Here is a 15,495-nt window from a genome sequence, read left to right as displayed (position 1 = left end):
ATGGACACCCTTATGCCTGAACATGGTGTTTGTGATGGACAAACACTTTTCGGCTTAAGTGTCTCAGATAAATAACAGAAAAAACATCCTGAGTAAATATGAAGCAAAATTTTGTTTTAAAGTGATGCTTTAATTTATGAATAGGGAAAAAAAAAATTACCCAAACCAACATGAGCGATTGTGGAAAACTCCCTCTAAACCTAAATATGGTTGCATGATAAATGGAAAAGTATGTTTTTATTGGTGTAGAGGAATTTGGTCCCCTCTTTCACACAGAATGGCTCTAACTACTTCACTTCAGAGGGTTTTAGAATATAATTAGCTTGATAAAGATCATGTCATTGTAGCTCAATCTAAACTAAGCAAAAAAAAAATGTTCTTCACTTCAAAACCCTAAATTCTCTTTTTTGAGTGGATTAGAAGTAGACTAGCACATATGTTTCAGGTCAATGTCCTGCTGCGTAATCCAAATGCGCTTAAGATTAAGGTTACACTCTGATGGCTGGACACTCTGATAAGAATTCAGGGATCATCAATTTTGGAAAGTAATCCAGGTAATGAAGCACAAAACAAAAAACATCACCTTGTTTGACTGTTGGGATGGTGATCCCTTTTCTGAAAAGCTTTACCAGGGTTAACCGTGACACACGTTTCTCTCCCTTTTGCTTTGGATTCGGCTTCTCACAGTTCCTCTTTATCATTTTGTTAACACACCCACACATTTTAGAAGTTTCAACTTAGCAAGCTGCCAAAAGTAATGCATGTACAGAGCCGGTCATATTATTATTTGATTATTTGGTAACGTACAGCACCTGCTGCTAATGCCCTCCTAAAGGGTGTAAATTTTAATTTGTGTTCCGATGAGGCTCGCTTTATATCCTGTGAATAAAAAGAACGAATAATCATTAACTATGACTGCATGTAAATTAAGAAAAAGACACGTCTAATTTCGTAGGACTGTTTTGCACTGTTGGCTGGGTGACATTGGCTTGCAGAAGAGGCGAGTGCTGTGCGAACAGATGTCTACACCAGGCATGGATAAACAAAAACCCATGAATGGGCATAATTTTGTCCCAGGGGAATTTTCTTACTTTTCCTCTCTGTGTCCTTTCTGATAATGTTAGTGTATTTTGATATCATTTATTTTCACAGCATAAACCGGTAGCAAAAGCTTATTTTTCTGCTTAACATTTTCAACTTTTGTGCATCTACTGAACTTCTAGATGTCTCTTTTTAACTACTTTTTCATTTTAAGCTTGTACTGCCGTGCAGTGATATCTGGTGTGCATTTTTTTGAGGTGGCAGAAATTATTCTTGCTTTGTGTACATCGTGGTTTTCACAGTTAATGTCTTAAATAGGGCAACAGCTTTAATTTGTGACGGAAGCCAAATTCTCCCAACTAACATGAGAGGACACACTGTTGTGTTAAAACGCACCACGCTAAGTTGTTGTTGCAACTGAGGAGGTGATTTGTGACAATAGGATTTAAATGAATATCTTGAGTGCACACTAGAGGCTGTGCCATCCCCCTGGCTATGACACAAAGGCCATTAATTGCCATGTCTTTGAGAGGACAATCTAATCTCTGAGAGGCATGGCACAGCAACTCGAGTATCCCGGCAGGGAATCTGTGGCAACACTTGCTGAAAATTAAAGACAAGGAGTTTCAAGATAAATTGATCCGAGGATGTTAAAGTGATTCAAGGACACTTATCAGCGAAGCATTATATCAGTCTAAAACATTTTATAAAGACTGACCAGTACTTTAACCAGTACAGAGGATTGGTTTTTCATGTTTTGTGTTGTAAAAAAAAAAAAAAGGCAGATAATTACAAATACCATCAATAATCAGCACATAGACAACCATATGCAGCGGTTGCTGCAAAGACTGTGCACACGTTAAACTACCAATTAGGACAGAGTTCAGTACTAAATGTCTAAACCCCCCAAATAATGACAAAAATTGTCATATTTTTATTTTGAGTTTGAGTTCATTGTGAGTTTAACTGGTTGGAGACAAAGCAGTTAACTCTACGCAAAAATAATAGAATTAATAAGACATTACACGAAAGTGTCCTTATGTATTTTAGTGGCAGTATATTTTAATTTCTTTAAATAATGTAACTCCACACGCTTCACTTAACATTGTGATTATATTCTGTTTGAAGGGAGAGCGTCAGGACTCGGATATCGTTGAGGAAAGAAACGCCCAGGTGCAGCTGGAAAAGGCTAAGGTACTGTTGTGCTGTTGCATCGTTTCCTTCGTTCCTACCATGCAGACTCGATGTACAGAAAGACTGTCCAATAGGAGATTACATCACAGAAAGGAATAATGAACGTGCATAAATCCTGATTCAATTCGATTCATGTACTTCAACTGACAGATTTCAAACAATTCTGCCATAGAGTGACGAACACGAGGCAATGAGCTTAAAAAACGATTTTAATTATAGTTATATATTGTTGCTGATGTAATCCTATAGAAGTCAAATGTCTATAGGATTGACCATTACGACTTTAAGGTGGGCCTGTCTTTGCCAGCTAAGCAATCCCTGCTGATATGTCCTGTTGAATATTGAAGCATATCATCCTCTACAGATTTAATGTACTCCCACCGGTGCTGCATAATTAACATGGAAAATTTCCCCAGCTTGTAACTCTGCTGGCCCTAAAGCCTCATCTGTGCAAAGTGAAGTAATTAGCAGCTTGATCATTATGCCACTGACATTTGACTTCTATAGGATTACATCAGCAACAAGTTTTTCAGTCAGCAATGTTGTGACAGTGGCTAACCTCCAGCAAAGATAAAGACACAGTAGACTTTTGTTCACAGCAGACACACTCATTTGTCACAGTGTGAATATAACAAATGCTACTTACAACTTTAGCCTTAGCTCTGCTGTCTCACTAATGTCCGAGAGTAAAACTGAAGTACGTAAATCAAATTTAGCCTTCATTCATTTGTACGTCTCATCACCCATAGTGCTGTACCTCTTCCACATTTCGGATTCTTGTTTTAAATAACTATAGCACCTGTTCTATGCCCTCAGTACAAGCCTGTGGCCTTTGCTGTACGTTGCAACTTCTCTTACACGCCAGCTGACGACGACAACGTCCCTGTGCCGGGCCAAGCCGTCACATTTGACGCCAAAGACTTCCTGCATGTCAAAGAGGTATGCATTGACAAAAGGCCACCATGTACTGATGAATCTCAAAAAAATTAATTACCATCACAGACTGACATGCATACAATATTGTTGTCTTTAGAAAAACTTGGGTTTTATTAAGCTTTGTTTCATATTCATTATGATAGACATGACATATAATGATGCATTTTCTATAATTATCACTGATTAATAATTATGGGGAACATCAGTGTTAAACTTTTTTATTCACAGTTCAATGTCTTGTTTGATTTGCTTTGCAATTGGAAGAAATTTAACAATGAATGGTGGATCGGCCGGCCGGTGAAGGAGGATGGGGTGGTGGGCTTCGTCCCCAGTCCGGTTAACCTGGAAACCATTCTCATCAGAAGAGAAGTCCAAGCCAGAAAAGCTGCCAAGGCCTTGGCCAGGTAGGTACACAATACTACTTGATTGAACAGTTTACATTTTTTTTAAGCAAGGAACCAGAACCCAATGTATTAAAGAAAAATTTAAATCAATTCTAGTTCATTTCTTCTGGGTCCTAGAAAAGAAATGTTAGAAAATATGTGTGAAATGTCTGAGATCTGATAGCACCAAGAAAATTGTGCATATTCCTAATCCAATAAGTCAGACTCGGTTTCCTGGTTAAATTGATAACCAGGATCAACCTAGAAGAACCACTGGGGATAAAAATCTGCAAGCTTGTTACAAAATAACACATCTAAACGGTGAAAACGATCCATCAAAACAAGCCAGCAGCACGGCAGTGGAAAGATGAAACCAAATTTAAACTGAGTCCCCTTTAGAGAAGTTTAAGTCATTCTACTTCTCATTATGTTCATTTTTCTAGCAGTCTTCTCTCTAAATGAGTGAATCTCACCTTTCAAAATTTTAACAAAGAGAGTTAGATCTCTGATATTAGCAAATAGACGTTTTTTATTTATCATTTCTTTTGTGAACACAGACATGACTGTTAGGTTAATTGCGTGTGTGTGTGTGTGTGTGTGCGTTTGTTTGTAATACCTTGTGGGGACGATTTTCCTGACATATACTACGTTGTGGGGACCAATTGCTCCTTGTGCGGAACGGAGGCTGGTCCCCACAAGGGGAAACCCTGTTTTTGGGTCAGGGGTCAGATTTAGAGCTACGGTATGAATTGAGTTTTGGTTAGGGTTAGGGTTAGGTATGTGATGGTTAGGGTTAGGAAAAGGGTAAAGGTAAGGTTTAGGCTGTAGAAATGAATGGAGGTCAATGGAAAGTCCCCACAAAGATAGCAACACAAACGTGTGTGTGTGTGTGTGTGTGGGTGTGTGTGTGTGTGTGTGTGTGTGTGTGTGTGTGTGTGTGTGTGTGTGTGTGTGTGTGCATATAAACAGTTGTTTGTGCTGGGTGTCTCTGTGTGACCATGTGATGGACTGGTGACCAACCTCGGGTGCAACCCGCCCCGCGCCCATTGAGCACTGACAGTAGACCTTTATAAGTAAAGCTGTGACCGTAACCCTAAACCTCTGTGAGATAATTAATAACTCATTTTGTGTTTCAGCAAAGCAGCAGCTCAAGCATCTCAAGACATGAACTCAAAGAAATACACTCCTCCTTCACAAGGTCAGTTTGTGCGCCGAATGAGACTAGATGCATATGGGTAAAATCTATCCGTAATGATAATCAAGTTAACATGGCTTCTTTTTTTCTGTGTGAGCAGCCAATCAGCAGGTGAAAAAGAAACCGGTAAGTGACAAAGCTAAATTGTGTAACTTTTGTGGAACAACAAAAGTTTTGCTTCACAGTCGTTACACATCAGATTTGAGGACTTTAGGCACCGTTCAAATAAACCGGGTATTTCTAAAAGAAACATAGATTTCTTTCTAGAAATGCCTGGATCCATTCAATAAGGATTGTTAATGATGATTCGCTGTCTTAATACATACATATTAAATACTTTATTTGAAGTATAAAAATATTCAGTTCCCAAACGGGATTCATGTTTAGTTACAATGAAAATAGATGTAGTGTAACGTCATGAATAAAAGACTAGAAACAAAATGTTTGGTGGTTCTGTTGGCAAAGGGCCGACATGTTTCAACTGCATCACCAACCAGTTTGCTTATTAAACATCTTAGTTCAGATCTTGGACACATTAGAGCATGTTTGGTAGAGGAACAAGAAAATTCAATATTACAATGCAACAGATGTTCTTTGTACGGCAAACCCAAAGCACAACTTGAAATTTTCAGATTGTTGAGCTCATTAAATGTTCAGTTACTTTTTCTTTTTTACAGAAAACACAATTGAATGTCAAAATAGTGTTGGATGTATTGTTTTTCCTGCTTATTTGAAACACAAACTCAGGCTTTTGAGAGAAAATGCAACTTTCTTACAACAATAACAAAGTGGATGTATTTCATGGAAACCATACGATGTGTTCGTGTCTACAGGGGGAACAGGTGGCCATGTATGATGTTGTGCCAACAATGCGACCAGTGGTTCTGATGGGACCATCATTAAAGGGCTTAGAGGTGAGATTCTTCTGATTCAACTCAATAATTATAGCAAAAATTCATAACAATTGTCACCTGAAGACAAACAGGATTAATTCATAGCAGATAATAAAATAAATCCAGATTTTTCCAATTACATCTCATCATGTAGTCAGATTTAGATTCTAGTATGTACAGTCCAGTTCAGTCTAAAAAAAATAATGAAATAATGACAAAATAAAAAAATAAATACATTTCTTCATCCCTATTAGTAAAAAGTTAACTGTCTAAGAAAGCCCAGTCAATTGCCTAGAGAGCCATCTTTCAATATGAACAAGCTTTTGCCGGTATTGCAGAGGAGCATCTCCTGTCTAGTAGGAATCCATCCAGCAGAAACAGGCTAAGTAAAAGAGGAAACACTGGCTCTGGAGCACCTTTTTGAAAGTGTGGGAGGAGAAACAAAAACACAAAGGAATTCATTAAAGCTTTGTCAATGATGACATCCAATTAGGAGATTCAGCTAAATACAAAAGGACACGTCAGGTCGGGTCTATGGGACAGAATAAGAACGATTATACAAAGATAGATGCAAAGCTCTATAAATAGCTCCATTCAGGAAAGCGACCCAGGTCAAGTCTATGTTCTAAACAAAGACAAACAAAGAGAGAGCACAGTTAATGATTATTGCAAGTAGTTTGTAAATTAATAGTAGCAGCTAATAGCCAAGCGAGTCAGTATGGCACAGACAATAACAAGCCATCAAGCTGAATTATTATTTTTCTTTGTAATTCTAGGTTACTGACATGATGCAAAAAGCACTATTTGACTTTCTAAAACACAGATTTGAAGGAAGGTAAGTTCTTCTTTAATTGTCTCTGTCGAACCTGTTTTTATGCACAGTATAACTTAATAAGAAAGTTGTGAAATAATGCTTGTTCTCTTGTATTCTCTTCAGAATCACTATTACAAGGGTGACGGCTGACATCTCGCTGGCTAAACGCTCCATCCTCAACAACCCTGGCAAGAAGGCCTTAATGGACCGGTCCAACACGCGCTCTAATTTAGGTCTGTAGTTTATCATCCAGCAGTGCAGAGCACTAATTATCCTTGGGAATTCTTTCATTTTAATAGGAATGCATGTATAAAACACAACTCTAATAGCTTCACTCATGGAAAAGACAACTAAATCAGTTCCAAAACAAGTTCATATAATTGCTTTCTGGAAAACTTGACTTCCCTTGTGGCATCCCCCACATTTTTAAAGTCCTAATTAAGTTTTTTTTCTCATTCTATCTAAATTAGTTTGAAGTGAATGTGTCAGAGCTATTTTTGTCTTTTGGCTTCTGTTGCTGCTCAATTTTTGCCTTTAATATACAGAATTGCCACAAAGTTAAATCAAACAGATCCTAAATCTGGAACCATGATGGGTGTTCTTCGCTGTTGAGTAGTTGTACTGTTATCTCAAAGATGTGGGTTATCTCAAGGATGTTTCAGAGGACCCAAGTAACCCAAACTTCAAATGAGTCACGGCTTTGTGATGCTGAGATAGAGATAGACTTTTTGTGACTTTGCTTTTACAGAATGTCTCGTGAAAGCTGCTTTGCCACTTACACCATAGTCAATAACTAGCCTGTAGCCTCCACAGATCAGGCTGACTTCGGTTTGAGTGGATTGAGTGGGTTCTTAATCTGACTGATCCTCAGAGCTTTGAGACCTCTGATGCTTTTTCTTGTTTCTTGCTCAGCAGCTTTTAGCTTGCATGTTCCTGCTTTGAGAAGCAAATGACTTAAGAGAAACGTTATTCGCTTTTATCTCCCAGACATAGTGGATGTAATAAATAATGTATGAAACAATAGTTAGTTGTTTTCACCATGCCATAAGATATATTTACTGTGAATGTTCATAACAAACCCCCATCGCTAAAAGGATGGTGTTCGCCAATCAGACCTAACAGCGGCGCGTCGACGGATCTGCAGCTGCTATTCTTTGCTTATTCTCATATATTTCTATCAGAACCAGGAAAATCTTAGTCAGAAATTTAAACTACAGCAGTTTGTCAGTTGGAAAACTTCCCAGTTTTTAGAAATTTCATCTTGTTCAAACCAGGCAGATGTTTTTTGTTTTTGTTTTTTCCTTTTTTACCTTGTGACATTATACCGTAGAATAGTCACAACCATCTCCCTGTCTACCCTGTGATCCTTTCTACCCATTTCAATAGAGGAGGAGGAAATCAGTTAAAACAAGAGCAGGGATAAGATTTACTTGCTTTTCTCTTGTCTCTCTCATTGCCGTCTCATTCCAGATGCTGCCGGTATGTACGACTGAAAGCACTGGTTCTCCTTGTGTTGTTGACAGCTCCACCTCCTTTCTGTTCTTCCTCTCATTTGCCTCATGCTTGTATCAGCTGCTGCTACCCTCTCACTTCTCTGTGCTTCATTTATAGTACATGTACACAAAAACTGACTTCATCCTGTGCAGCTTTGAAATATATAGCTAAAGTGCATTGAAGTGCTTTTGTGTGAGTGGGTTGTCGGATATGTTTTAGGACTAAAACTTGATGTCCTTTCCCGCTCTCCCTCTAGTGGACAAGTTTTAATATTACTCCTGCCATGAGTTGAAGAAATCTTGACGCATCTACCTTTGTGGTGGGAAGAAATAATACATATAATAATAACAAAAAATACAATATTTTAGTGCAAGGCTTTATGTGAGAGCTGCCAAGGTCTTATTTTCTTTTGTTGTGTAGAACATGTTTTTTTTTTTGTTTTTTTTTACATGCTTTTTATTTCTGATGTCAATTGTCATTTGCTTTGTTTGTTAGTTGTTTGCAAGTTCAAGTAAAGCAGAACATTTTTTGCAGACTGTGTTAAAAGATTTAAATCTAAAATAAATAATCTTCACAGCAAATTAGCATTTATTTAAAAGTAAGGCAACTTTTTACATTTATTATTATTATTGAATTGTTTAAAGTTACTGCAACAGTTTTTCTTTAACAGTATAGAATAAGATAAAATATGAGAACAGAGTTATAAAGATCTAGAACATTCCTACTATTGCCAGCCTCAATATGTGTACTATCATATTTAGAGGTTTCCAGTGAGATCTTGTTGCATCATGTATATTTTATGTTGTCTTAGAGTTGCAAGCTTACGTTTTGTGTTTCTGCAGCCCAGATCCAAGGGGAGGTGGAGCGAATATTTGAGCTGGCCCGGAGCATGCAGCTAGTGGTTTTGGATGCAGACACAATTAACCACCCACTGCAAGTGTCCAAGACTTCGCTGGCTCCAATTCTTGTTTATGTGAAGATATCTTCACCAAAAGTAGGTTTTATCAGTCAGGTGTACGGATTTCTCTAAATCTGTACACCTTTTTTGCCCTGCATTTGTGAAAAGAAATACTATATTTACATTTTTTTTTTATTTGTGTTGTATTTTGTGTTGTGTAGGTCCTGACGAGACTCATCAAGACAAGAGGAAAATCTCAAACCAAACATCTTAACGTTCAGCTTGTGGCAGCAGACAAGCTGGCCCAGTGTCCACCGGTGAGCGCCATCTGCTGGAAATTGTTAAAAACTACAACTCCTTCTATTCTGTTCAAGAAATGAAAAACTGGTTAATGCCATGTGTTGATGTCAAATCATTTTTTTATCTTCTCCAAAACCAAGTTTGACACTTTGTTAAAATCAATGCCAAGTAGCTTTAACATGCAGTAAAATAAGAGATGCTGTTTGTTTTCTTTATCAGTCTTACATCCCACCTTACTTGGCCACCAGTGAAGTTCTATACATTGCAATATTTATTTTTCCTGGGTGATATATAGTTGTGTTGACACACAGTACAACTATAGTTTTCCATAAACTTACTCTTGCATTAAACATCCTAACACACATTTACTATGCTCTCCAATCCATCCTGGTGTTCACATTTTGTTCTAATCCTTTCTCACCTTCTGTTGCCTGTAGGAAATGTTTGATGTCATATTAGACGAGAACCAGCTTACTGACGCCTGTGAGCACATCGCCGATTACCTTGAATCTTACTGGAGAGCAACGCATCCACCAGAGATGGAGCCTTCAAATGCACTTGTAGCACAGCTGGCTGAGAACACATTGCCTGCCTCTCCAGCGACAGCACCGGTGCCTAAAACACACAGACTATACTGTGAAAACATACTGAAATATATAAAATACTATTTAAAATGTTCCTGTCACCTCATCTCATCAAACTTCATCTCATTCGTGTGATGTGTACAGATATTTGTTTAAATTTAGAGAAGCTTTAGATTTTTTTTGTAGCATTATTTTTGCTTCATCTGTCTGTGTTTCCACCAATCCACCTAACATTTTAATTTCATGTCTTCTCATCCTACTACTATGCAAAGTTGAAGAAGAAATGAAATAGGCCAACAACTGGTGAGTGAGAGATATTGAAATATTACTGTAATCATTTTTTAGTTATGGGGAAAATGTAGAACCTTAATTACATGGTTTTATGTAATGTCTGTAATCTGTAGCCTATTATAGTTAGATGACTGCTTGATAGAAAAAAAAATATTTTAAAAATCTACCCACATAATGACAACCACAACACCAGAATATATTATCTTAGTGAGCTGACCAGTGGTTACATAAACTATTAGTGAATGGAAGCAACTGAAAGTCTCGGTTTTCTACGCATGTGAGGATTTAATTATAGTTTAAACATGTTCTCAAAAGAATGTCTCTTCTTTTAAACAAATCCAGAAGAAATCCAGGTCAACGTTTACATTTAAGCTGAAAATGAAAATTATCCATCTTGTCATTTTGAAAATGTGTCACCCATCTTCCTCACATTGTTTTCATTGTTCACATTGATCTCTCCACATTCTCTCTGTGATTTGGATTTGCAAGTTACTCAATTGTATTGTGTGACTAGTTAAATTATGTCCATCTGGTCCTTTTCCTTTAAGGATGAGCAGAAGAGTAAGAAGCCAGCTGCCTCCAAGAGGAAGGGTTCCCGTGACAACCACCTAGACAAGGAGACCCCGCCCGCCCCGGATCAGGAGGACAGAGTTGAAGAAGGCCAAAGACAGGAAGAAGAGGAGCGACTTCTGAGGACAGAACAAAAAAGACCGCAGCACACCCACCACCATCACCACCACCACCACCGCCGGATGGAGCACCACAGCCACGCCCAGCACAGCCAAATATCTGGTGGCGTGAATGTAAAGTCAGGCAGAGATTACAGCCAGAGGCCTCCAAGGAGACCCCTGCATGAGGAGAGGGAGGACGAGGTGGAGGAAGTGGTGGTGGAGGGCGATGAGGAGGAGATGCACTACAACCACCGGGGTCATAACCATCACCACCACAGTAGCAACCACCACCACCATCATCACCATCATCACCAACGCCATCGTGGCCAGCTGCATGACAGGGAAGGGTATGAGCAGGAGCACAACGAACGCAACCGGCATCAGAGGCATCACCAGCACATCCCAACACGGACACACCATGCAGACCTCTATCCTGCACACAACCATCACAACTACCACCACCAGGGCAGAGATCGGGACAGAGACAGATACAAGGACAGGGAGAGCGATCGGGATCGAATCAGAGACAGAGACGCACGTCAGTGGCACAAAGATTCTTACATGGATGACTGATATGTTTCTACTCCCAAGCGGATGCACAGTTTTATGCTGCCCATTTTATAATGCACTCATAGGTGAAATAGTCACTTTTGAAGGTAATGTATTCTTTCATACTGTTTATTACTCTTTAACACTGCAGCGTTCTCTCCACACAGCCTGATTCACTTGATCTTCTACAAAAATAGAAGCAAACTACAAATTCTAATTCACGCCCTCAAAGGGGGATTTGCTTCTCAAACTGTGTTGCCAAGCAGATTACAAGTCTCTGCAACATTTCAAGGTCTGCATGCATTTGTAGGAAGTATTTCCAATATTTATTTCAGTTTTTGCAATTTAAAATCATTGGATTTTACCACAAATAGTTACTGAGAAACATTTAACATCTCATGAATTCTGGTAAGAATTCTACATCAAATTTGGAGGAGACAAAGAAAAAAGAAAAATGCACTGCAGCCTTTATAAAATGAGGGCATAGATGGAACCTTTCATTGACTCAGGAGTGCCTGACTTTTCATATGATTTCTGTAATCTTCAAATACATGTTCAAAACGCTACATAAAATCTAGCAATCTTTGTTTCAGTCTCACGGTTGTCCCTCTGCATCTGCAGTTGTGCAGGTTATTAACATGGAATAGATATTTCAAAATTGCCATCCCTAAATTTTTTCCCTTTTGATGAGGTGAAAAAGATGATCCTTCAAGCTCTGTAATACAAAAGTCTGTCTTTTTCTCTTTCACATTATGTGCCTGCTGTGTTTGTGGCTAAAGGTAACATTTGGGTTGTGCAGATTTTTTTTTTTTCTGTATTAAACCTACCATTGTCGACGGGCATCTTTGCACTGTGACATAATCAGTGCTGTTTGCTTTATAAATTAGATGCAGAGAAAGTGCTGACACCTGGAGCAAATAATGTGCAAAAATCTGTACCTATAAGCAATTTCAGTGCAACCCTGCTGAATAACCCCATATGCATTTATTTTTTAGCCTTTACAAAACAGAAATTAGACACGTTTATCCTCATTTACGTTACTTGAGGTTCTTTTTATTTTTTATGCTTATCTGGACAAAATAAAGTTTTGTTCAGTACAATTTTAACATGATTGAAAATGACAAAACAGTTCTTTTTGTATTCCATTTTTATTGTCAATTCTTCTTTACATATTGATCAAATATGATAAACAATGCACATACCTTTTACAAGTTTATATCATCAACACTAGGCAATACATTTATCAGTCATCAAAAAATTACAAAAATCATTAATTTCCTCCTAAATCAAAACCACAAACATGAAGAGAACTTAAAGAATTAACTGGAAACAGCTAATCATTTATAGAAAGGTTTAGCTAACAAAGTTCTAATTGCTCATTAGTTTCTGTGTAGCAGATATTTGAATTTCATCTTTAGCTTGGATTGGGTTTAAAGTAAAGTCATTTAAAATTTTGCAAATCAAAATTTCAACATTGTACAAAAAAAAAAAAAACAATTTCTTTCTGAATATTTCAATTACACATTCAGGAAACCACTTTATGTGTCTTCCCCCATTACAATTTTTTCTTCACATTTGCACTTTAATTAGTCTCAGAACGCTATTGCTTTATTTTACTTTAAGCACTAAAACCTAAATATAGTACATATAATTTTAATATAAACACATTTTCTGCTCTACTTTTGGAAAAGTCTGAACCTGTTTGCCGTCTTGCATTTGGTCTGTCTGGAAGCATGACTAATCTTGTGGTCACACTCAGTGTATGCAGGATAATCTATGCATTTAGTTGTGATAAAACATGTTGCTTGAATACAATCTATGCATTTGTACATACTTCATAATTGCCTTGCTATTTAAATGAAGGGAGGACTTGAGAGTCTGTTACACTACTCAGTACTGTAGACCTAATGAGTATGACTGCATCGAGTTAACAAGACTGATTATTCCTTTGTAGATTTATTTTGTTTATATAATTTTGTACAGCATTCAAAAGTTCATTTTGACAGATATGTATTCTATTGTTAAAAATCATTAAAATATATTATATGCTGTCTGACATTTCATTTTAAGGACAGGAGCCCTTGTGTGACATTTTACTGTGTAAATTGAGTTTTGGTTTATTCTAATATTTAAGGACAATAAAGACAAAATTGCTTGAACACTCACTGATGTTTAAGATACTGGAGGTTTGGCAGCTTGGAGGCTTGGACTACACCCCTACCCACTCCATTGCACCAGAGCGAGGAAGAAGACGTACAAACAAGTACGGCAAGCTGAGTGTGTGATTATTCAATACCTTTGATTTCAGTTGCCATTTCGCTTACTAATCTTTGATTATGTTTCATTAGGTTAACATTTGCTCACTAGTGAGATGATAAAGTTACTATGTTAAAAAAAAAAAACACTAAGTTAAAAAAGCCCAACATTTTTAGCATACTAAATTACTATGTTCGCAAAAACTTAAACGAGTCAAATAGTGAATATTGTAGGTCCTTATAGTCACTAAATGCTTTGGCTAGACTAGTCGGTGTGCAAATTTCAAGGAGAGCTAGAGGCCTAAAGTAATTTTGACTAATTAATATTTTTTTGTTTTTGTTAAACCAAAATTAAATTTGCAAACTCAGCGGCTAGTTCAGTGTAGTTGACAACTACTGAAGTGATTTTCACTCCTTGGAACAGCTGTATTACCATTGCAATATTTTGGCTGAATACTTCTGCTACAATTTATTGGACAAATATGAACACAATCTGACAAAAAAAATTATTTATGAACTAGCAAACACAGCGTGCTACTAGTGCAGAACAGATGCCAATAAGTTGACATCAAGAATATTGAACTTATACTTAAACTTGTTTTCAGACTAGAGCATACAGAGAAAAAGAAAATTTATACCAACACTTTACTTCCATATATTTTGGGTCACTTTACACAAAATGTCCTGCATTTTTTCCCAGCCATTCAGATGATTTCATCGAATAAATGAATAAAGTTATGGAAGAACGTAACCTAAACGGAATTTTTTCATCAGTATTTTTTTTTTTATAGTTATAAAGATATCACAGGTCTGAGTGCTCTCTTAAGCTGCGTTCTCCTCTAGATTTCTATTGTCAACCAAATCCAACCTACTGTTGCTGAAGAGTGGGTTGTCATAAGTGGCTAACCTCCGAGTAATTGGTAAGTGATGCCTGGACTTCTTGAAGAGAGCAAACACAATGCCTGCTCCCACTGCAGCCCCAGCAACGAGAAAAATTGGTAAGAGTATGCGGCTGTGATCTTGAGAAGCTAATAAAACACCTGCAGAGATTTAAAGATCACATTATAAGGAACATAATGAGGAATGGCTTTTTTTTCTTTCTTTTTTTTGCCATATTTATCGCATTACTTACGAGGTGAGGGTGACGCCTGTGGTGGTAACACTGAAGAGGAAATAGGATAATAAACAATTCTACAAAAATTACAGTTATACTGAATAATTCATGTATAACTGAGTAAAATGAACACTGGCAAAATTGCTTGTTCACATGTTATGTGGATACTGTAAAAGAACAGGCAACCATGGTTTCACAAGCAGGACATATTGACTCTGATCTCCTTCAGCCAGTATGTGGTCCAGGTCACTGGCTATTTGGTAGAATGATTTGTGTCCAAGCTTTTATTTCTTACCTCGTGGCTTGAGAAGTCACTTCAATATTTCCTCATGATATGATCTACAGTATTTTGTGAAGTGAACCACCTTTTTTTGCAGCAAAGCATCCAAAGCAAACCTTGGTGCTGTAACCCTGATACCTTCAGATTTTGGAGATTTCAAGCTTTTCACAATTTCTCTTTTTTTGTATCTCACGTAAGAAATCCAAAAAAACAGGAAGTGAGTCAAACTGGTTTAATGTGCACAGCACAATTTAATAGTAAATCAAATCACTGTTCCTGAGTTACCTAAAATCCTTCCTTTTTGCAAGTCTTGCAAAAAGGAAGTCTTCAGAATGCTGACCGTCATTTTTAATTTCTCAAATCCAGTTTCTGATTTCCTCATTTGATTCAGTTAATACTTCAAGTTCACATTCAAAGTGTGTCGTGTTGTCCAAGAAACACTTTGAAATTAAACCTCGGCAAGAGCGACTGTAATGCACAAACACAAACAAAAAATAAAATGAAACAAAAAAGGAACAAAACAATGATTATTTTCAAAGAAAAGCAAAGTTATTAACATTTTGAGAGGGTACATCGGGGTCACCAAAACAATCTGAAAGAATT

At 37.3% G+C, this 15,495-nt stretch overlaps 1 protein-coding gene across 4 annotated transcripts in view; it reads left to right on the top strand.

The window, feature by feature from the left end:
* cacnb2b (calcium channel, voltage-dependent, beta 2b) overlaps window positions 1–13,306 on the top strand; it is a 39,556-nt gene extending 26,250 nt beyond the window's left edge. For 3 of the 4 annotated variants that reach the window (XM_015043968.1, XM_015043970.1, XM_015043971.1), the window contains exons 2-14: window positions 2,170–2,235; window positions 3,052–3,174; window positions 3,436–3,575; window positions 4,691–4,752; window positions 4,850–4,875; window positions 5,583–5,663; window positions 6,419–6,477; window positions 6,580–6,689; window positions 7,927–7,935; window positions 8,793–8,944; window positions 9,070–9,165; window positions 9,586–9,759; window positions 10,572–13,306. In XM_015043968.1, the coding sequence (XP_014899454.1) occupies window positions 2,170–2,235; window positions 3,052–3,174; window positions 3,436–3,575; window positions 4,691–4,752; window positions 4,850–4,875; window positions 5,583–5,663; window positions 6,419–6,477; window positions 6,580–6,689; window positions 7,927–7,935; window positions 8,793–8,944; window positions 9,070–9,165; window positions 9,586–9,759; window positions 10,572–11,267 (1,794 nt within the window). In that variant the 3' untranslated portion in view covers window positions 11,268–13,306. The remainder of the gene's footprint in view (window positions 1–2,169; window positions 2,236–3,051; window positions 3,175–3,435; window positions 3,576–4,690; window positions 4,753–4,849; window positions 4,876–5,582; window positions 5,664–6,418; window positions 6,478–6,579; window positions 6,690–7,926; window positions 7,936–8,792; window positions 8,945–9,069; window positions 9,166–9,585; window positions 9,760–10,571) is intronic. The other variant, XM_015043969.1, reaches the window with a different exon arrangement.
* Window positions 13,307–15,495: the final 2,189 nt, after the last annotated feature.

This window comes from Poecilia latipinna, unplaced genomic scaffold (assembly GCF_001443285.1).
Source record: "Poecilia latipinna isolate Pla-1442-1.1 unplaced genomic scaffold, P_latipinna-1.0 Scaffold658, whole genome shotgun sequence".
In the NCBI taxonomy this organism is placed as follows: domain Eukaryota; kingdom Metazoa; phylum Chordata; class Actinopteri; order Cyprinodontiformes; family Poeciliidae; genus Poecilia; species Poecilia latipinna.
Note: the sequence above shows the minus strand (reverse complement) of the source record. Positions and strands in the feature narration are given on the sequence as shown.